We start from the raw sequence: 21,444 nt of genomic DNA on the forward strand, positions 1-21,444 counted from the left end.
AATCCTGACTGTCACTTCTTAAAAAGAATACTAACTATACAAATAATGAGAACTTCTGATGCTGTGAAAGAAAGAAGATACTGCACACAAATTGCTGGAGGTAGATGCACGATTTTCTAACTACTGACACTCCTGTTATTTCTTATAGAAGATAAAACTGGTGAATTGTTAAACATACCTTTCATTGGTAAGTTATATTTATCAATTCTGAAATAGACGTGAAAAAAATAAGCCTGCCGCTGACATCTGTTCAGAAGCATGATTTAATATTGGCATCAAGTCACAATATTAAGGGAACTATGGATTTTACTAAATTGAAAGACAACCTATGTGGCCTGCTCTATCAAAGGTCACTTCAAGAGTGCATTTTTGAATGTCTTCTTGAAAATGTCCTATCTATAGAAGTCCGTATCTGCAATACTAATGAAGCTCTTGGCTGTGGCTCTCCAAAAGCTGTCTGTCAGAACTTGGCAGGAAGGTTAATGAATTATGATTGAGCATTAACCTTGATCAGCCTGGTTGTGTGAAGGAATGTCACAGATTTCTGTGTCAATTACTAAATAATCAGGATGGTTTACTGCAACTTTGCATATTGATGACAATTATCTTAGCCGTTATACTCCCAAGGCTGAATTGCATTTGTTCTGGAAAGTACTGCACGTTCTTGACAAGTGTGTGACAAAGTCCTATTTTGAATGTAGAGGGGCTTAGTATTGTCTCTGTGATGTATTCCAGATAGAACCTTGCACCCAGAAAACGGCAAAACTGTGTTTATCTGGTACCTCGAAGGTTGCTAAATAATTATCTTTCTGTTTATGTTCTAGAGCCTAGAGATTTGCATACATTGTTCTGTGTTTGAACAAAATGTATATTTTATTCAAAGAAAACATTACAATAAACTGCAATCTTATTTCTACTATAATAAAATTGTAAAAGGCATTTCAAATTGTGCACCCCTCGGAACTGTGGAATTGCTCCACTGTACTCTCATGTTCATGCAATAACTATTAGCCTCTTTTACAATGCCCAGGCCTTGACTGTCGGATAAAGATATATGTATGACTGATCCATTATGATTATGGTGCTTTGTCATGATTATATTTTGTCTGTTTATTTTGTCACATTAATATTGTAATGCTCTGTATAGTACTCGCAGCAATAGAAATGGCACTGCCGAGATTTAATCGTTCACAAGATACAGTGCTTTTTATAATGGTGAGGCAACAAGTTGGGGCCTATTACTAATAATGAAATGCTTACTCAAGTGATTCAAAGTTGTAGAAAGCTTTAGATTTAACAAAAAAACTTTAAAAGATGTATTTGGATTATCACCCAAAAATGGTTTTACAGAATTAATTTTAGGTCAAGTTTGAGTTGCCTGGAAAACACCAATTTACTTTGTAGGCCCTAATATTACACATTAAACCTAATTACATACCCTCGGTTCTCTTGGAAATTGAGATATATTAGACAAGGTGATTGGCACTATTTTAAGTAATTTCTGAGGAAAAGAAAAACTCAATAATGAACTTTTACCCAAAGTAAAACATTTAAAAATATTATTCCTGTATTCATGTTGATTTTACCACAGTCATGATACATGCTAAGCCTTTGAGAACCAATTTGTCTTTTCTGGGAGAGTCTATGTTATTACAAGTTCACTTACAAATAAGAATAATCTACAAATAGACAGTGGCACGGACTCCAAATATTCCCACCAATATAAATGGAACCTGCAGATTATTAATTACCACTAATGAAAAGAAAACCTGTCTCTGAATGGTATACATAATAATCATCTTGTACACTTTAAACATTAATAGAATGCATTACTCTTACTTACAATTAAAATGTCATGACAAAGCGTGTGACACCATGGAAAAAATATAAAGAAGAGCATTTGTTTTCCGTCATTCTAAACTTGTAGTTATGGGCACTCAAATACCACTAATTTATTGATTAGTTGGCAAAATTCATACTCAGAGGGTTAGAATAAAGAATACATGTATATAAATATAAAACAGGGTTACCTGTACTCTAGTGACATGCAGATACATAATACAGGCCACAAGGAAGCATATGCAGAATACCAAGAGGACAAGAACAATTGTACTCCTAGAGAAAGCACAGAGGGGGAAGAAGTTAGTGAATTATATTATTTAAATAAAGTCAAATCTGTATGAAGACATGGAGAAGTAAATATTTATGACAGGTGATACATACTGTGGTATTATTAGAAGGTAGACAAGACCAAATAAGGCAGCCAGAATGAGTGAGAGAATTACTGCACTGGTGAAGTACTCATCGTGAAGCTGATGATACTGTACAGAGAGAAACAGAGGGAAAGCACGTGGTCAGTCTGGTTTATTTATTTGCTTTTATACAGATCGAACACATTTCAGAGCATGCATGTTGTAGTATTACGTCTGATTCTGTTACATTGCTCTATTCTTATATATGTCAAAGTCTGCTCATATTTAAGTTATTAACACTGCCCATCCCCACAGACTAAAACACACAAACAAACAAACACACACACACACTGTCACACACGTGGTTCAGCTCAGCTAAACCCTCTTCCCTATGCAACGCAGTGACAGGATTGACCCCTCTCATACAATTGAAATGACCCAGATCTTGCCAGCTATTCCTATTTTGATGAAATGTGGAGGCAGAAAATAAACTTTAGATTATTAGGCTGATGTGGGTGGATCTCACTGCGAAGTCAAAACTGCCTTTCTGCTTTCGAATGAATTAAAGAGAGCTCACACCATGCAGACTTCATGAACATCAAACTAAAGGGCCAGAATAAAATCAATAACACGTCTTGAATGTAAACACAACATGGAAATTAGCATTATTACATACAATTTTTGGCCCACTTTTAGTTGGGTACTCTATTACTGGAAGTTAAATAATCACAGACAGGGTTAGTCGGTCATTATTTATTTATAACAGATTATTCACTGTGAAACATTCATGCACATATTAGAGACTTTGGCTTCCATACGTAAATTAACACAAAACAATACTGAGACGTGCATAGCTAGACAAAGAAAGAGTGGACAATTCAACACAAAAATTCACTTACTTTCTGCTCCCGCTCAGCACGTTTGTACATTAATGTGATGAAATGTAAATCTGCCATTTCTGACTCAGTCTGTCGAGCTTCAATTAGGCGGCCGATATACCTGTTTACTCTGGTGCCGGGCGTGTTGTGTATTACATTAGTGGAAAAGGATGTACGATTCCTTAACTTTTCAGAAGCAGTTCTGAGCGCCCTTCTCTGGAAGCAGAAAGTGAAAAACAAAATGCTGTGAATAAAACTTGTAGATATTAACAATGACTTTTTGTTCTGCTAGTTATCTGATATTTTCCAAACTCTAAAGATTTATATCAAACTCGCCATCACACCACATTTGTGAAATGATATCTCATTTATATTCTTGTTATTATCATTGTAGCGCCTTTAGTCGTGATTTTCAATAAGTCATGGATAAACATGCCATGATACTGATAATTATGGTAAAGACTTTTATAAATGTACCAGCTTGTATTGCTTTATTAGCTATATGCTTTGTCAGTATCAACAATAAAAGTAATGCTTTGTAAGCTTTTGTGACACAAAAACAAAAAGCTTTGGTGACATTACAGCAGCTTTTTTTTTTTTTTTTTTTTGTCTGGTTATTCAGAGCTTAATTTGTTCATTTATTTATAAGCTCTTGCTTAGCTACAGACTGCATTGCCTATAGAGACACCTGTAGGATAGCAAATGAATTACAGTTCATGGAAACAGGTTGAGATAAATGCAGTGCCCTAATTATGGGACACTGCCACCAGACATGTGGGATATCTCTGAGCTTTTACATCATAGGAGATGAACCCTGTGACAGTGTTTCGTCTTACAGAGAACAAGGGCTGCATGTGCAAATCTAATATTCCTACATCTGGAAAAGCTGTCTTCTTATTGGATAATTAAACACCTTCTATCCCTCTCAATGCAGAGAAAATCATTGCATTAGCATTGACAAACATATATAAAGGTTGTTTATTTTAAATAATACCACATTCTCAAACTGGAGTAACTAAAGGTTAATGGATAAATGAAAGTATTAGACTGGTGCTGGACTTTTAGGACCTATGCTATCCTTCTGAAATGTCAGGAGCTCTGACAACACTACACTAATAGCTAGGAAGCTGACTGTTCCTAGATCCATACAAACCTATCAAAAACACTAACCATATTAAAGTATTGGGGTGTTATCTGAATCTTTGTATATGACATTGATACTGACAAAAAAAAAAACCCACAAAAGAACTCACCATGGTAGATCAGAGCACTGAAGCAAACAAAAACAGACAATACCTTCTCCAGCCGATATCACCAGGAGATAAATATATTTTTCTATAAGGTTAAAATCAATGTATTGCCATAAAATAGTTTTACAGAAAGGCAGAGGTATATGTTTTTTTTTTCAACCATCTCCTCCCAGATCATGATATTAAAACTACCATGACCATAAATGTATGACAGTAAATGTATGAATCAATAACTGTTAATAAACTAAAAGGCTACTTATACAGTTGAACAAACAGATGACACACTGTATGCTTAACTCATGTTATGATTTCCCTTTCTCTCCGATTCTTCATCCTTCCTTTCATTCTTGTGCACAAACTATTTCAGGAGCCTTTCTACTTAATTGATTTTTAGTTTTATCTTTGCTTCCCCTTACCTTCTGGCAAGGACAGAGACAACATGAATATAGTAAATTAAATGGTGACCGAAGGTATCGAGCATTGCTTCAAATTCTCTATATACAGAGAAAAGGAAGGATGCAAAATGATCTAAGCCTAGCAAACTGAATATTCTGACTGGGTGTCATCAACTTAACAGTACCATACATGAGACAAAAGCGTCACAATATACACAACCTTAATTAGAAAATGAGTAAAATAACAGATTGCAGTAAGAGCTCACCATAACAGAAATTACAATAACTGATTTGTTAGGAGCATTTTCAAAGTTAACTATGATATCAGTTTAATTCACTTCTACCCATAACCACTGGCATCTTGTCAGTCCTTAAAAGATGGGTGGTTGGTTTTAAATCTGTGAGCCAGATTACAATGTAAGCCGTGGCAGGATTTCAGACCATAAGCTTTGGGACACAAAATATAAGTGCAACTGCTTTACCACATTACTCCACAGATTGCTGGCTGAAAAAAGGAAACGTACATACACACAGATAGAGTCATAAGTGGAGGGAAGCATTTCAATATCTTCATTCATGTGTCTTACCTTGTCATCATCTTCACAGGTCATGACGTTTGAAAAGGGAATCTCAGCTTTGAACATCTTTCTGCAATGCATGAGCTGGACTAGTAAGTAGCAAACAGTTTTGAATTTCATCCTTTTAGCAGGTTTTATATCAGAAAGGATTAATCCAGGGAATATCTGTCAACACAAAATAAAGGGGGAATTAAAGATACAGATAATATTTAATAGATTTAGAATAATTTGATTTCTAGGTATTTCCAGACCTAGGTAAAAAAAAAGGCATACAGACCTGTTTTAACTCATATTTCATTTTACCTACTGTGTAATATACAACTGTACACAACACACATTTCTAATGGTATAAACTGTTCATTCTGTTTACTTATGATAATCAATACTTCCAAACTAATATCAGTCCCTGGGATGCAATCTGAAGTCAATATGATCTTATTTGAATGGTGAAATGCATGTTGTGGTCTTCATGAAGACAGCCATGACTATTATAAAAGATCAGAACTGTGAGAATTTATATTGAACTGTGACAAAATCCCTGCACAAAGGGATTGGGCTATATTTTTAAATGATATAAAATAAAATTGATAAGAGAAATATATTTTTTGATTAGGCCATTGAATATGATTGAAATCCACAACCCCCCACCCCTATGACATTTCTCAACACTTACATTTACCAACTTCAGAATAAGTATCCTGTTTGTAAAGCCATGGTACTATCAGTTAACATAATATTGTATTATTCATATGCCATATGCCATAGGATCGCAATTGGTTGAATTGGGAGGGAAAATGGAGGTTAGAATAATAGTTTATTGTGATTGGTTGAGGGGAATACATAGCCTATTCCGTTTAACAGCCAATTAGCGCCGTGGTTGCTGGCGTGAGAGAGCGAGCACAAAGCTGGTGCTCACATACAGTTGTCATGCAAAATGGAAATAGGCAGAAGCGAAGATCTGACTTTTTTCGAACACCAAAAAGACAAAAAACGCTGCTAATTGCATGTGAGGAGAGCATCAACAACATTGAAAACAACAAAAATAATATCACAGAAGCCACTTTAGCAGAGAGGACACACAACGCTGTCATGCTTTGTGGACAAATTGGATATTCAACCTCTCATCAGGCGATTCATCATTAATGCAAACCGGAAGCCTTTGTAGTTGTAGGAAAGGCATGTTTTGACATGCCGCCTGCAGAATGTTTTTTAATGTGTTGTTGATTTTTAGACTTTGCTATGTCAAGCTGATTAGATAGATAGGGTCGACTGTAGCCATCAATACGAATAGCCATCTTTATCGTTCTGTTTGCAAGCAAGCTATTCAGTTACACATTTTATCTTTGGAAGTGAAAGATACCTTGTTTTTGATGTATCCAGTATCTTGACTTATTCTGCACTGTCTGTTGAGGTGTGTGCATGTGCATTTTTGTTTATTCCTTGTTGCGAATGGGCGTTTTGGGTTGACTAACTATAATCCTCTTCTTGCAGACTAGTTGTGTAGTAGTAGTAGTAGTAGTAGTAGTAGTAGGCTATTGATCGTTTTCTCGCATCATTTTGTGACCATGATTCGTGTGTGTGGTTGGTGTATGTGTATTAAACAACTATTTATTCTGAAGCCCCTCCCTGCAAAATACATACACAAACAAACAAATTGATGAAGCAACTAATAATTAAAAATGGCAATGACATCATGATTTTACTTTTGGTGGGCAACACCCCCTGCTCAAAACATCTTCTCACACCTATATACAGACGGGTGACAAATTAAAGTATAAGTGTATAAAATAAAGTGTATCAGTAAGGTGTTTGGCACCATGTGCCACCAGAACAGCTTCAATGCTCTTGGCACAGATTCTACGAGTCTCTGGACTCTACTGGAGGGATGAACACCATTCTTCCAAGAGATATTCCCTCATTTGGGGTTTTGATGATGATGGTGGAGAGCGCTGTCTAAGGCTGGTTTATACTTCTGCATCTGCGTCTCTGCGTACATGCGTGGGCGTCGTGCGCAGATGGTCGCACTGCTGTCTGCCAACATACCTGCACATAAGAGAGCCGTGTCCATAGGGGGCAGTGTCGCATTAACACATCGCCATCTGCAGAAATTAAACCCGATTTCTATGGTGCACCTATGATTGTATGGATGTAAATTAACACATACTGTTAATGACATGTTATTTTATTATTATTACATAAACTACACGCACACACAAATACAAATTGCATCCTGTATGTGCAGATCTCTATTGTTTGCTATAGTTGGCTAGACACTTAACACTAGAACATACATACACACATCTCTGCGTATGTGAATTTCTCCTGCATATCTGTTCTTATATGTTACTACATATTTGAATTAGATACATCTATGGCATTTCTGCTTTTAAAACTCCTCAAAATTAATGATCTGTAAATACGTTCTTCTCCAACCGCCAGACCCGCAGTTTATGCGATAGGCTATAGCCCACTGAATAATATAATAAATATAGCCGACAATATGGGCTTTGTAATCAAATTAGTATTTGTGAAAGATTTTTAATCATGTTGATTGGTGAAACACGCGATTCTGTACACATCATATATTATTATAATTATTTATTGATTAGATTTGCACCTGATATAGCGCTCGTCTGATCTGAAAGTTTCTAACTTTCCTTTGGAATTCAGTCCTGATCATGTTGTAAACCTGGGTCTCTGGATCAATGCCTTGATCAGTCACTGTTTGATCCTGATGCTAATTGTTCATTCCGTCCACAGAAAGCAAAGTACATTTTACCTTTCGTCCAAAATTACAAAGCACAAAATACGTGGGAATTTCATGGGATCAAATGTGAATTATGTTCACGAAATGTGAATTATATTAACGAAATGTGCAGTTTGAGGGACAAAAACTGGCCGCGGCTCTTAGAATATCCTGCTCAGACAATCAGCGCTGCCTGACGAGCAGGACGCAGAGACACTGTTGATCTCGGAGGAGTGACGTCAGCGCGTCTGTGGGCCTCTGTGGGCTACGCTTACCCACAAACCCCTGCTCTGCGTCGCTACGCAGAGACGCATACGCGTACCTACACAGAAGTATAAATCGGCCTTAACACGTTGGTCCAAAATCTCCCATAGGTGTTCAATTGGGTTGAGATCTGGTGACTGCGAAGGCCATAGCATATGATTCACATCATTTTCATACTCATCACACCATTCAGTGAGCCCTCGTGGCCTGTGGATGGGGCATTGTCATCCTGGAAGAGACCACTCCCATCAGGATAGAAATGTGTCACCATAGGATAAAGGTGATCACTCAGAATAACTTTGTAATGATTTGCATGTTTCCCTCTAAGGGGACAAGTGGACCCAAACCTGCCAGGAAAATGCCCCCACAGCATAACACAGCCTCCGGACCCCCTCACTGTAGGGGTCCAGCAGTCAGGTCTGTACTGTTCTCTTGGTGTCCCACACATGCACTCGCCCACTTGTCGTGAATATGGTGAAGGATGATATCTGACCATATCACTTTTTCCACACCTCTGTAGACCAATGTCTATGGTGCCCCAATAATGACCCCTCTTTCAAAGTCACTTAGATCCTTTCCTCTTTCCATCTTGATCCAAAATCAAGGTCAACTGGGCCTGATCAGCATTTTTATACATGCCACAGAGCATGATAGGATGTTAATTGCTTAATTGTATCATGCAGTTCACCTGTTTGGAGGCATCAACATTCATTATGTTCCTCCACTCATTTAATCAGGTTTTCCTTTAATTTGTCACCTGTCTGTATACTGCTCTCCTCTTTGCTAGTAGCACTTTCTTGTTCTGGTAAATCACAATAAAACTTTTTTTTCCAAAGTTCTGATACGAACTAATAAAAGCTTTGTCAGCAGCAGGTGTTGTTCAATGTATTTATATATGTATTGCCCATTTCAGTTCATCCCTAAACAGCATATTCTCCAACTTTGAATTCATCACAGTGATTCTGTTGTTTTTCAAAAGATGATAATTCTGTAAAGCAGCCCCAAATATCAGGATCCCAGCAGATATACAATTACACTATTTTACTCCAAATGTCAATGAATATTTTTTATTGTTAACATTCTGACAAGGCTTGAAAAATGTTATCTATATTTCGGATGCTACTTCAATGTTGCTGCAATGGGTAGGCTTGTAGTTCCTTCATCAGCTGTTAGTGACATCACATAGACAGCAGCCTTGAGGACATGCCCCCTGCACAAATGCACACTGACATTTTGAAAATAACTGCATTTTACTTAAAATTGTGAAGGTCATCAGGATGTGAACAAAGACAAGAGCAGGTGAAACATTACTTGGTGATGAAGAAGATCATTATTTGCAGAACCTTACTATTTGCTTTTCAACTAAATTCTTCTTCTTATGTAATGGAAAGGACAGAGAAATTAAGAAACAGAAAATATATGTTTATGTAAATGATTACAGATATGTACTCTATTGGGGATTAATGTGTTGTTTGGAGTCACTTCTCGGGTAGGTCAAAGTTAAGATTTGCTCTCGCCCCTTTGTCCAGATATTTTAAGCTTCCTTGTTGTTTTGGGGTAAACTCGTGGGTTTTAGTTAGCAGTGGAGAGAGGCATGTCGGGGGTGAAGCAAGAGAATAAAAGCCTCTCATGTGTCAGAATGCGAATGCTGTGAGCTCATTCAAATTAATTTCCTAGCGCGGCTAGCTGCAGTGTAGCTACAATAGCAGTGAATGTTTCTATTTGAAGCTGACTTCAGAGTGTATTACTACATTCATATGAGAACCATAATGACCACTTATGAAAAACCCTTGACATATTTCCCTTTTTTTTTTGGATATCACTGAAATTGCTCTCATGAGAGTATGAACCACCGAAGTAGGACCCAATCCACTTAAACTGAGAGGATGTTAACTACATAATCATGTCATCAACTAAATTATTTACACTCCATTTTTCATTATGATACACTGTTGAGAAAATAAATGTTTTGTTATGTACTTTCAGTTATATTCCACTGCTATTTAAAGCCCATTGTTACTTTATGTCATAAATGTTTGTGTATGTCTATATATATAGCATTCATTGACAGCTGCAGGAATAAATACGCTCCATGAAAAATGACAAGCTTGAAAGTCCCTCTTACAATGACTGAAGTATGCTACAGTTGAAAGATCACACCATGAATTAAAAATGATGTTTTTGTTGCAAGCCTCCCTTTTGAGGATTCACTATTAACAGCATAAATGCATTCTATACAGACACCTGGGCCTTTAAAAAGCTTCTGAGAGTTATTGAAAGGAAGAAAACCTAATGAAATTATCAGACCTGTCAGGTGGAGGCAAATAGACAAGATTAAAATGCAAATACTATTTTAAGATGAAAGCTTTCCGTCTTGCTTTACTCCAGATCTGCAAATTACATCTGTATAGAGAACTGGGGGAAATGACTAAATAAAATCAATATTGAAATATACTGGTCCTATTTGCACCGAGTGAAACAGAATGACAATGATAATTTAAATAAAGAAGCGCATCACAGTCCTGAATGTTAAAAACTACAAAGTGACAGTAAAGTTAAAACTAGAGGCTTAGTTTCACAATCGTTAAGTTCATTGACTTAAGAGTGTGTACAATTCCTTAGAAATGGATGAGAAAGAAACTCTGAAAAGCATAAGATGGATAATAGTGCAAAATGAAGAACTTCAGCTACCCAACTAGAGCTGTGCCCTATTTCATCCAGCCTTCAGGTTTGCTACCCAACAACAACACCTACAATAAATCTTAGCACTTGCATTCCAGTTTCCATCTTTGTTCAGATCGTGTGTGAATATTTTAATAGATATTTTCGCACCGTGGAGCCTGACTTTTACATTCTTTAATTATATGCAAAGTTGTCACTGAGCAGAACTGTTTTGTTATTAAGTCACACAGGTAACTGTGTTAACAAATTATCACAAAAAAATAGTAGTTAATTATTGAAAGTTTTTCTCTTCCACCAGATATGTTAGACCCAGCCCTCAGGCCCTTCCAGACACTCCTAGGTGTTGTTTCTGTCATGTGCTGGAGCCGCTCGATTGGCTGTGTTGGCGGTTCTGTTGTTGCTGTGGAGCAGAGTAAGGGCTGTTGCTCTAGAGAAGAATATAATCACTTGGAAAGTCACATAGATAATCAAATATCCAGCATAAGGACCACTAACTCTTCATTGGTTTTCTTAATTTCAAATTCTGTAATTGCCACTTCTAGATATTGAGATACAAATGAAGCAATATAACTTAAAATGATTTCACATTTAAGGGAAAACTGAAAACTAGACTGGTAAATAGGTGACAGATGATGTTTATTTTTGTGTGTGTGTGTGCTATTGGCCCAATAAAATAAAGTATTCCTGTCTCCTACAGTCTTGTACCAATTGATTAACTATGGTAGTAAACTTAGGTGGCTGTATTTCTCACCTTGCGTCGATGGGATGGCACAATAAAAAAGGTTTCAATATTGTGTTTCTGAAGAAAAGTATTTCTCTCATGGCCATACCCAGGCTCAACTTCGTAGTCTCCATTGAGGCACTCGAGAGTAGTCTTTGTGATATGAACCTTCCTGTGAGGAGGAGAAAGAAGAGCAAATCCTTCAGTGCAGCATTTTTTCTTTTAAGCCTAGATTATGTAATGGCAGAAGCACACTGTGCACGTTGATACAGTTCTACCATGCTTTAGATCAGTGTTAGAAAGAAAATATGTTTGATGTCCTGTTGTAAGCGAAAGCATTTGATAGGGCAACTTTGAATGCTTTATTTAATTAGCAGTACCAATTTGGATGATCCTCGTTACGTTTGTTTCCATAATGTTGCTATGTTTTTGTTCAATGTTTTCTCTGTTTCAGATGAGTTTTTATGTATATAAAACATTCTGATAGGTTTAATTGTAGGCATATTAAAGCTGCTTATTATATTATGATTACATTTGGCACAGACTGTCAAAATGACAAAATGCAAGTGTGGTGCACTAGATGTGAGTACTCTCAAAGCAAACACTTACCCAGGTAATCCACCAGCTTCCATTACATTGGCCAATGTTACATCGTTGGACCAGACATCGTATTGCCACTTACGGAGCCCAAGAACCCCACAGAGCACCCTGCCTGTGTGGAGGCCAACTCGCATGTTCAAATCCACCTCTGTGGCTTCGGCCACTGACCTGGACAAAACAAACATGGACAGTATTCATGGTCAGTTAATCAAAGTTTACTGCCTCAATGCTTGTTAATTTTGCATTTAACGGGCACATCCTCTGGGCAAAAATCAGACAAAAACTCTCATCAAGCACTTGTGGAATTTATACATACATTTTGGGAGTAAACAACTCCGATATTATCGTACGCTTAAAAAAAAAAACAGTGCTTCATTCTCTTACATCCCTCCCCTATCACCGACCGCATCTGCAGCAGTTCCTTGGCTCAGTCCCAATAAGGGGAGGGGAGGTTTGACAGTCCAGACCGTAATTCCCGTAGCCAAGAGAATAAGCCAAAATCATATAAAATCACATTCCCCCTCCCCAACACAAATCGGTGTTGTGAAACTACTGAAATAATAACTACAGTGAAAATGTCAGGGCATTATATAATTGTCATAAATGCTGACTCTGGATTTTCATGCCCATCCCATTTCGACTCCACAAGTTAATACAGATAAGGCAGGAAATGCAATGGAACAAAAAGCACAAATATTCTCGTTTGCATTCTTCCCGTTAATGCTGAAGCCTGCCAACATGAGTTTGTGGCACAGGGACAAGCAGCCAATTAAATTTGACTTGTTTGGGTTTCAGGACAATGACTTGCAAAATGCTTGTGTTGCATGGCTGCCAAGTCTAGTATGGAAACCACACCAAATCAGCGTTAATCCAATATATCTTTTGCAAGTGTAAAGCTGGAGAAAGAGTGATGTGATACTTGGGAACAGAATTTGCACGGTGAGAGGAATTCACTCCAGATGCATGCCAGACACCTGCCTGTGGAATGATATGATAGAGACATACAATGTATCAAGTGTCTGTCACAGGGAACAAGCAGAACTGTGCCCATATTTGTCCGGGTGCTTCATTCTTGGAAGCTGCATACACGATGTTGTTGGACAGAGGAAGCTGTGTGGGGTGACAGATGCTAGGGTACTCTTATTGACTTCGGCTGTGGGAGAATTCCCAAATCAGCCCAGAGCCAAAAGACTGTAAACTGCTAAAAGACTTCATGGAACACCAGTTGTAAGAGCCATACTGGCTATTATAATTCAAGTTCACTACTTACAGTATTACTGGAAGCTGTGGTAAAATATTAAATGTTTTTTTTATAGTTTTATTAATCTAGTATGGTATGACTTCTTATAGTAAATCTATCACTGAGCTAAAGTAAAGTAAGCTTGTGACATCAGGCAATGCAACACAGTGTAACCTGAGCTTGTCAGATGTCAGTACCTTGGCAAAGCTGAGCCTGGTTAGTAAGCCCTCTATGGGAAATAAGGTTCCTGCTAGATGTAGTGTTGGTTGAACCAGTAGGAGATATTCTTCCCTCTAGACTACAAATGCAGTGCTCCAGTATGCTGATAGGGGGCACTGTGCTATCAGAGGTGCCATATTGTAGATTCAGTGCAGGTCCAGACTACTAGTGGTCTTTAAAGATGCCACTGTAAAGAGTTCTAGCTTTGGTGTCCCGGCTAAATAGCAGATAAGGGATTCTATACTTGGATTTTATACAGTTCCCCATATCTAGTTAATTAAGTAATTCCTCACTTCTCTGCTATGTAGCTAGCTGGTGAAGAATTGCTTCCAGAAACCCCCAGAGGGTTCTACACTTAAGTGTTGAAATAAGACCATTCTTACTTGTAAAGTGTTTTGGAAACCCATGGGATGAAGAAAGAGCTTCTTCAGTTTGTCAGAACATGTGGGTGTGTTCATAATACAGAGGCAAAGAAAGTGAAATACAAATAGTTTTTTCTTTCATATTAAATATTTGCATAGCTGAGGATCTCAAATCTGTCTGATTTAATGATCACCATGCCTGTCGAGAAAGGAGAATGTCAGTGTTGAGACCATTAACACAGTGCAGCATTTGAGGACGTGAAAATAACTGTTCTAAAGGCCTGATGACCATCAAGATTGTTGTGTCTCAGACAGAAATTAAGTGTTAGTTCCTTCTAGATTTGATTGTCCAGGTTAAATGCAAAAATGTGATTGAACTGTTAAGCCATCACAGATCACAAAAACAAATACCACTAACATGCAGTATAGTACATTCATGTGAAACAGATATTTTGTGAAGAAGTCCTGTGCACAAAACAGTTCTTTAGCTAATAATGTGAATTTGTATTTAATTAGTTTATTTACTTGTGCATCAAGCGGATGCTTTTACTTTGACTAACAAGAAAAATAAAGGTTCATGTAATCAAATCGACTTTTTATTGTACCTTTCTTAGCATTTAAATTTAGCTGCTACAGTTTATTGTTATTTGCTGAAATGCAGTTAGTTTTATTTCAGAGACAAAAGCAACGTGGGGGCGTATTTTATTCTTTTGGCCATTATTGTTTTGATAGCTGTGCTGAAAGCAATCAAATGCAATTTTAAGCAACACTAGACACAGTTCTTTCCCCCCCTAAAGCTACTTTTTTTCCAAGCCTTACACAGTAGATGGTGCATTGGATTTTATTTCTGTAAATAGGTTTCCAGGCATTCAATACATTTGTAAGTAAAACATCTGCAGTTTAAAAGCTCCAAAATACGTTCTCTTTTTCATGATAACATGTGCATGTGTGTCCAGTATAAACTATGAACGAAAAGAAGGGAGACATAAATTAGGTTTAGGACAATTTGACACGTTTTTGGTGTAGGCAGGTCAGCAGTCCATCTGTGTGTCAGTTCTGTGCAGCTGTCATTGGGCATCTGGTTCAACTATATGTACAACTGCCAAAAATGCATTATTAGGTTCAACAGATTGTGACTGGCTTTGTAAGTGCATGGGACTTTCCCCAGTGTATTGGCATTCTCTGTAAAGTATGACATTGTTACTTGTATGGCAATCCACTACACACCTCCTACAGTCATGGTAGTGCAGCTGATATACACAAGTACAATTAGCAAACTGTTTTAGAAAAATGGTTCTTGAAACTTGTTTCAAATGGGGATTCAGTTTTGTGGTTGTCACTGTCCTTGTTAACTTAAATCTATGTGTAGATGAACCCTATTAAGAGCAAAAGGTGACCTCACAATCGCATTCCGGCTGAGTGTATATAGGCTAAGAGTCGTTCCTTTCTAAATTAGTAGACAGAACAGATATTAACTTATTCCCCCCTGTATGTTGTTAAGAATTGAGTAATTTGCAGTAGCGGTTTTGTTGTACAGTTTCTCTTGTTGAAATCAGAACTGCATAGCACTTTCCCAAAAGGTACAACCAAAACAGTGAGATAATCGGTCCACAATTACATAAAAAATGATATTTCTGATACATTTAGCCCTAATTGTTTTCTGTATCAACTTGATAATCCTGCAGCTGTCTTTGGTAGACTCTAATTACAACTATATGTATCTTTGCTAAATACAGAGAAATACTTCTCTGCCTATACTACAGTAAGTCCTTTTTATGCTAATCAATTAATCAAATTAATGGTTTATGGGGGGAAAAGTATTTACTTTTGGCTGGATGTAAAAAGATCACTGAGATGAATATACAGTTAATGAGAGTTTCCTGTGAGGTGAACTGAGCCAAGAAAAAAGTCTGAATTCACAGCTGCGTTCAACTTTTTTTTTAATGTAAGTTATATTACCTTACATTCTAAAAACTGAAAATATTTAAAGCATCTGTAATAGTGGATAAATACTGACATTTAAAAAACATATTTGTGTGAAGTGAGGGTGTTCATTATGAGGGGCTGTTCAATTCAAAATTAACAGAAAAAATAAATCATATACCAAAATGGATATATCATATACCAAAGTGGATATATCATATAGTAGAAAAAAATAATTAATATACCAAAGTGGATATATCATATAGCAAAAAAACTAATAATCATATACCAGAGTGGATATTTCACATAGCAGGAAAATAAAATCATATACCAAAGTGGATATATCATATACCAGAAAAGATATTTCACATAGCAGAGAAAAATATATACAAAAGTCACGTGGTGCAGATGCTGGGTTGGACATGTGACGGACACATCGATCAATAATGAGCAGGAGAGGATCATTATCGCTGACTGTACATATATATTAATATACATACACTCACCTAAAGGATTATTAGGAACACCTGTTCAATTTCTCATTAATGCTATTATCTAACCAACCAATCACATGGCAGTTGCTTCAATGCATTTAGGGGTGTGGTCCTGGTCAAGACAATCTCCTGAACTCCAAACTGAATGTCTGAATGGGAAAGAAAGGTGATTTAAGCAATTTTGAGCGTGGCATGGTTGTTGGTGCCAGACGGGCCGGTCTGAGTATTTCACAATCTGCTCAGTTACTGGGATTTTCACGCACAACCATTTCTAGGGTTTACAAAGAATGGTGTGAAAAGGGAAAAACATCCAGTATGCGGCAGTCCTGTGGGCGAAAATGCCTTGTTGATGCTAGAGGTCAGAGGAGAATGGGCCGACTGATTCAAGCTGATAGAAGAGCAACTTTGACTGAAATAACCATTCGTTACAACCGAGGTATGCAGCAAAGCATTTGTGAAGCCACAACCCAGCATCTACACCACGTGACTTTGGTATATATATTTTTCTCTGCTATGTGAAATATTTGTTCTGGTATATAATATATCCACTTTGGTATACAATTTTTTTTTTTCCTGCTATGTGAAATATCCACTTTGGTATATGATATATCCATTTTGATATATGATTTTTAGTTTTTCTGCTATATGATATATCCACTTTGGTAAATGATTTTCTTTTTCTGATATATGATATATCCATTTTGGTATATGATATATCCATTCTGGTATATTAATTATTTTTTCTGGTATATGATATATCCACCTTGGTATATGATATATCCATTTTGGTATATGATTTATTTTTTTCTGTTAATTTTGAATTGAACGGCTCCTCATAGTTCATTTGTAATATTTCATGAACACCACTTATCCTTAATTATATATATATATTTGAATCCCTCATTGCTATTGAGCATTTCAGATTTTAAAGAACAAGAACAAAAAAACATTGAATATTTATGTTTGTAGCTTGAGCTGCTGCATCAGACATATAAGAACTTCCAGTGTTTTTCAGACGTGAGCAAATACTAGTTTTTCTGAATTAGCCTTGGTGCCAAAAAAAAGATGAATATTTGCCTTTTTCTACATGAGCTGACACAGTTTACAAAGATTGATGAATGCCGTTTTGGAGTGGCTGTTTTTTCATCCCTCCCTGTTTTAACTTCATGGTTTGCTTATTCCACCCCTTTTGCCCTTTAAATTGTACTAGTGTGCTGAATGCCTGTATGTTGATAAGCACACAGCTTATCAGAGGCCAGAGCTTCGTGGCTATGCAAAATGTACACTGATATTCCGACAAGGCTTTGGTACAGGCGTCCTCCGGTCATTTCAAAGGCACGGACCCCTATATTTTGAAAGAGCCTCCCATAAAGCTGCCAAGTTGAGGGGAAACCCAATTATTTTGCAGGGACCTAGTAATGAAACTCCACCCTTAAGCAGTTTTAGAGATTTGCTTTTGAAATTATAAATAGCATATTTTATCCTTTCTTCTTATATAACACACCATTTGAAAACAAGCTATGTTCTAACCTTCCTCTTTCTGTGTCTCAGCTCCTATGTGTGGTTTAAGGAGATAAGGTACAATACCAAGAGTATTTTGGATTTTAAAGACTTTTCTTCATCTCTCTCCTTCTGTCTCTATGCAAAGCTCCATGCATAAGAAACCAACTTCAAAAGACACTAGAAATCTGAACATCCTCCTGAAAGGAAGGATTCAGGCACTGGAGACGAGCACAGAGAGATTTAAGTACTCTGCAACTGTCATATTCAATAAGAAGGGCACAAATGTACCCCCCACAAAAGTGATTTTTTTTGTATTGTACTACAAAACAATAACCTAATATAGAAGATATATTTTGCATACAGAAAAGCCAGTGGTGAATGATGACTGAACCCCCTACTTATACCCTTAACATGCAATAATTGAGATATCTAGAACATGAGAAGAGTCTCAGACAGTTTGTACAATCAACAGCCAGACATTAAAAACATCTTTAAAATAAAGTGGTTTACGTTATATTTGTACACCTACTACAACTACTAATTATTAGTAGTATTATTATCTTTGCTAGAAAAGAGAATTCTTGCATATTAAATCACGTTTAGAAATCCCGTTAAGCAGTTTAGAGACACAACATATCATTCATATGGTAATGAAGAAACTCTTCCCCTTGTTTAGATGTTTTTCCCTGGAGGATTAACACACGCATCCTCAGAGGAACGCACTAGATTGTCTTTGCAATTGTCTACAGAGTGTCACGATTCTGAATTAAAGCAGTCTTCCATAGCAACACATACTGTGAATGCAGGTTAATGGCTATAGAAGGACACGACTCCAGTGCATTTCCAGGAACAAGTTAATTATGATTCGCTTTCCTTTTCAATAATGTTTCATGGCTGATCAGTTTAATATCAGCCCTGCTCCTTTTCCAGCAGTTATATAGCACTTGTAACCCTGTCAATTGCCAACCACATGATCTCGTCCTGTAATGAATTGTGTTTCTCTAAGTTAATGATTTAAATGTAGGATGTGATCATTCTTTGAGAGTACTGAGGAAATAGTTAATTGCCAGATACTATTGTGTTTATGGAGATGACATATTGATCACACCCTACTTTTCAGAACTGTAGCCTACATTGTAGCTTCTCATGTCTTTGTAGTAAACCTTTGAATAAACCTGTGTTTTTGTTGATTTGTATATTGAAAAAATACATGAGAATCATATTTATTACTCTGGAATGATTCATGCACAGCTGTACAATTTTGACATGATTTGATTTGGCATGTTGTCTTTCTTGTTTTATGAAATTTAATCTTAATCAGTTGTCATTCACACTATGTTGTTACTTGGTAGGTGTTTATTAAGTGCTGTTTAAGTGATTAAGTTTTTTATTATTATTATCCAGGAGGCTTGATTAGATAAGATAGATGGAGTAATGGTTTTAAAGAGGAATGTAAGAAGATTTATTCTGTATAGCCAAATTGTGGCAATATGCATTAGGCTGTCATTTGTAGGAGATATTTTGATCTGCCTAGTAATAAAATAAAATACAATAAATAAATGAAGGAAATTCGACTGTAATCTTTTCAAAAGTGCTTTTAGAGATTGCTGGGGTAACATTTAGGCTGTGTCATGTGTTTCATGTCATGCTCCACATTTGTATTACACACATAGAAACAGCCATGTAAGGCATACATCTAAGTCATTTATTCACTGGGAGGAAGGTGCCAGACTTTATTTTGACATTGCAAAGGTTTTCTAAGAATGTATATATATATATATATATATCTGTAAATCAGACATACTTTATACATGTTTGTTTGATGCCAACATACTGATAAATGTTATGTAAAAAAAAAAAGATGCACAAATACAGAGCCAGACTACACTGATATTTGCACTTTCTTTTGACTGACTGATGAGAAATGAAAGAATCGTACACAGAGCCAGCAGAGTTTGCCACCACAGTTGCAATTGTTCATATGCGGTTTCATATGACCTGAATGTTCACATAATCGTACTATTTTCTGATTTTGCATACATGCACAGCAGATTTGTTTGTATTGAGAAGCATGGCTCCATAGGAACATACAACCACAATTAAAGAAAAATATAGCTACTATTTATAATATGTTCTTTACTGTTGAGATTTTAGTGTTTTTTACTGTTTATAATCTCAATCATTTCACTGTTTTAATTTGTATTATCTATATCTTATCTATTACATTTTGTACAAAACTTAACATATCTCTACCCTGCATGGCTGTTCAATTACTTGTTGTCCAATGTTACTGTTTGTATCTTTACATAAACACTTGTATAATATATTGTTGTGTATATACTAATAAATATAGATTCAATTGTAAACCTTGGCTAAAGGCATCTGCAAAATAAATAAATCATAATAACCTGGTGACAAAATTTATTTTGAAGGCTAATTATACTCACCAAATCAGTACAAATCAGTGATTCAAATAGATTCACACTATATATATATAGTCCCATGTAAATTAATGATGTTAATTAAGTTTCATTATTGATTTTCATTTCATTTTTCATTTTAAATGGTTTGGCGATACGAACTTTGAAACTGCAATCAATACATAACATTTTCTACAAATGTATGTTAATCTATGAGTATATACAGGACTGATGAACTCTAAAGACATTGGTAATGTAATTGATGGAAAAAACTCTTCTGCCTCAAGCTCAGACTGTGTCGTGGCCCCCGAACCCAGGCTTACTGACGCTCTGGGTCTGGCCCACAGCGCTAGGACTGTCTGATGCCATTGTGGCCACCATCCAGTTGGCGAGAGCTCGATACACAAGATTGCAGTACTCTTACCACTGGAAGAGTTTTCAGATGTCTGGACAGAGGACATGACCCTGTCACCTGCCCTATGGCTGTAATATTGCAGTTTCTGCAGGAGCTGTTAAATGAGAGCAGATCCCCATCCACGCCTTGATGTAGTGCTGGAGGTACTGCCTCACTCAAGCTGGTTTCCTTAAAGACTGTTTTTGCTGGCCATCGTGTCTGCAAAATGCAGGAGCTAGCTGCACACATTTTCAGTGCACCCTTCGTGTGACCGCTTTGCAGATGGCAGCTCCAGGGTCATGCGACAGTCTAACCTTCCTAAAAGTGATCTCCCCCTTCCATGACTTTGCCTTCTCTTCGGTGTGGGCATGGCAGTGCGATATGGACTGTACCAAGAGGCTCATCACACAGACCAATTGTTAGTCTCCTATGATACGCTGACAAGTGTTGTCTAAACAACACCTATCCCATTGAATTGTTGAAACTGTTGCCATGGCCTACACATCTGCATGCATCCCAGTGCCTCAGCACTTGGTGGCGCACTGTACACGTGGGGTGACTTCGTACTGGGCCCTTTTTTAGA

At 36.9% G+C, this 21,444-nt stretch overlaps 1 protein-coding gene across 1 annotated transcript in view; it reads right to left on the reverse strand.

Moving 5' to 3' along the window:
* The window catches only part of adcy1a (adenylate cyclase 1a), a 105,472-nt gene that overhangs the window by 32,155 nt on the left and 51,873 nt on the right, over nucleotides 1-21,444 (reverse strand). The window contains exons 6-11 of the mRNA XM_066723019.1: nucleotides 12,316-12,474; nucleotides 11,737-11,878; nucleotides 5,303-5,458; nucleotides 3,092-3,286; nucleotides 2,224-2,321; nucleotides 2,031-2,115 (exon numbers count right to left, since the gene is read on the reverse strand). Coding sequence (XP_066579116.1) covers nucleotides 2,031-2,115; nucleotides 2,224-2,321; nucleotides 3,092-3,286; nucleotides 5,303-5,458; nucleotides 11,737-11,878; nucleotides 12,316-12,474 — 835 coding nt within the window. The remainder of the gene's footprint in view (nucleotides 1-2,030; nucleotides 2,116-2,223; nucleotides 2,322-3,091; nucleotides 3,287-5,302; nucleotides 5,459-11,736; nucleotides 11,879-12,315; nucleotides 12,475-21,444) is intronic.

This window comes from Amia ocellicauda, chromosome 2 (genome assembly GCF_036373705.1).
Source record: "Amia ocellicauda isolate fAmiCal2 chromosome 2, fAmiCal2.hap1, whole genome shotgun sequence".
NCBI lineage: Eukaryota > Metazoa > Chordata > Actinopteri > Amiiformes > Amiidae > Amia > Amia ocellicauda.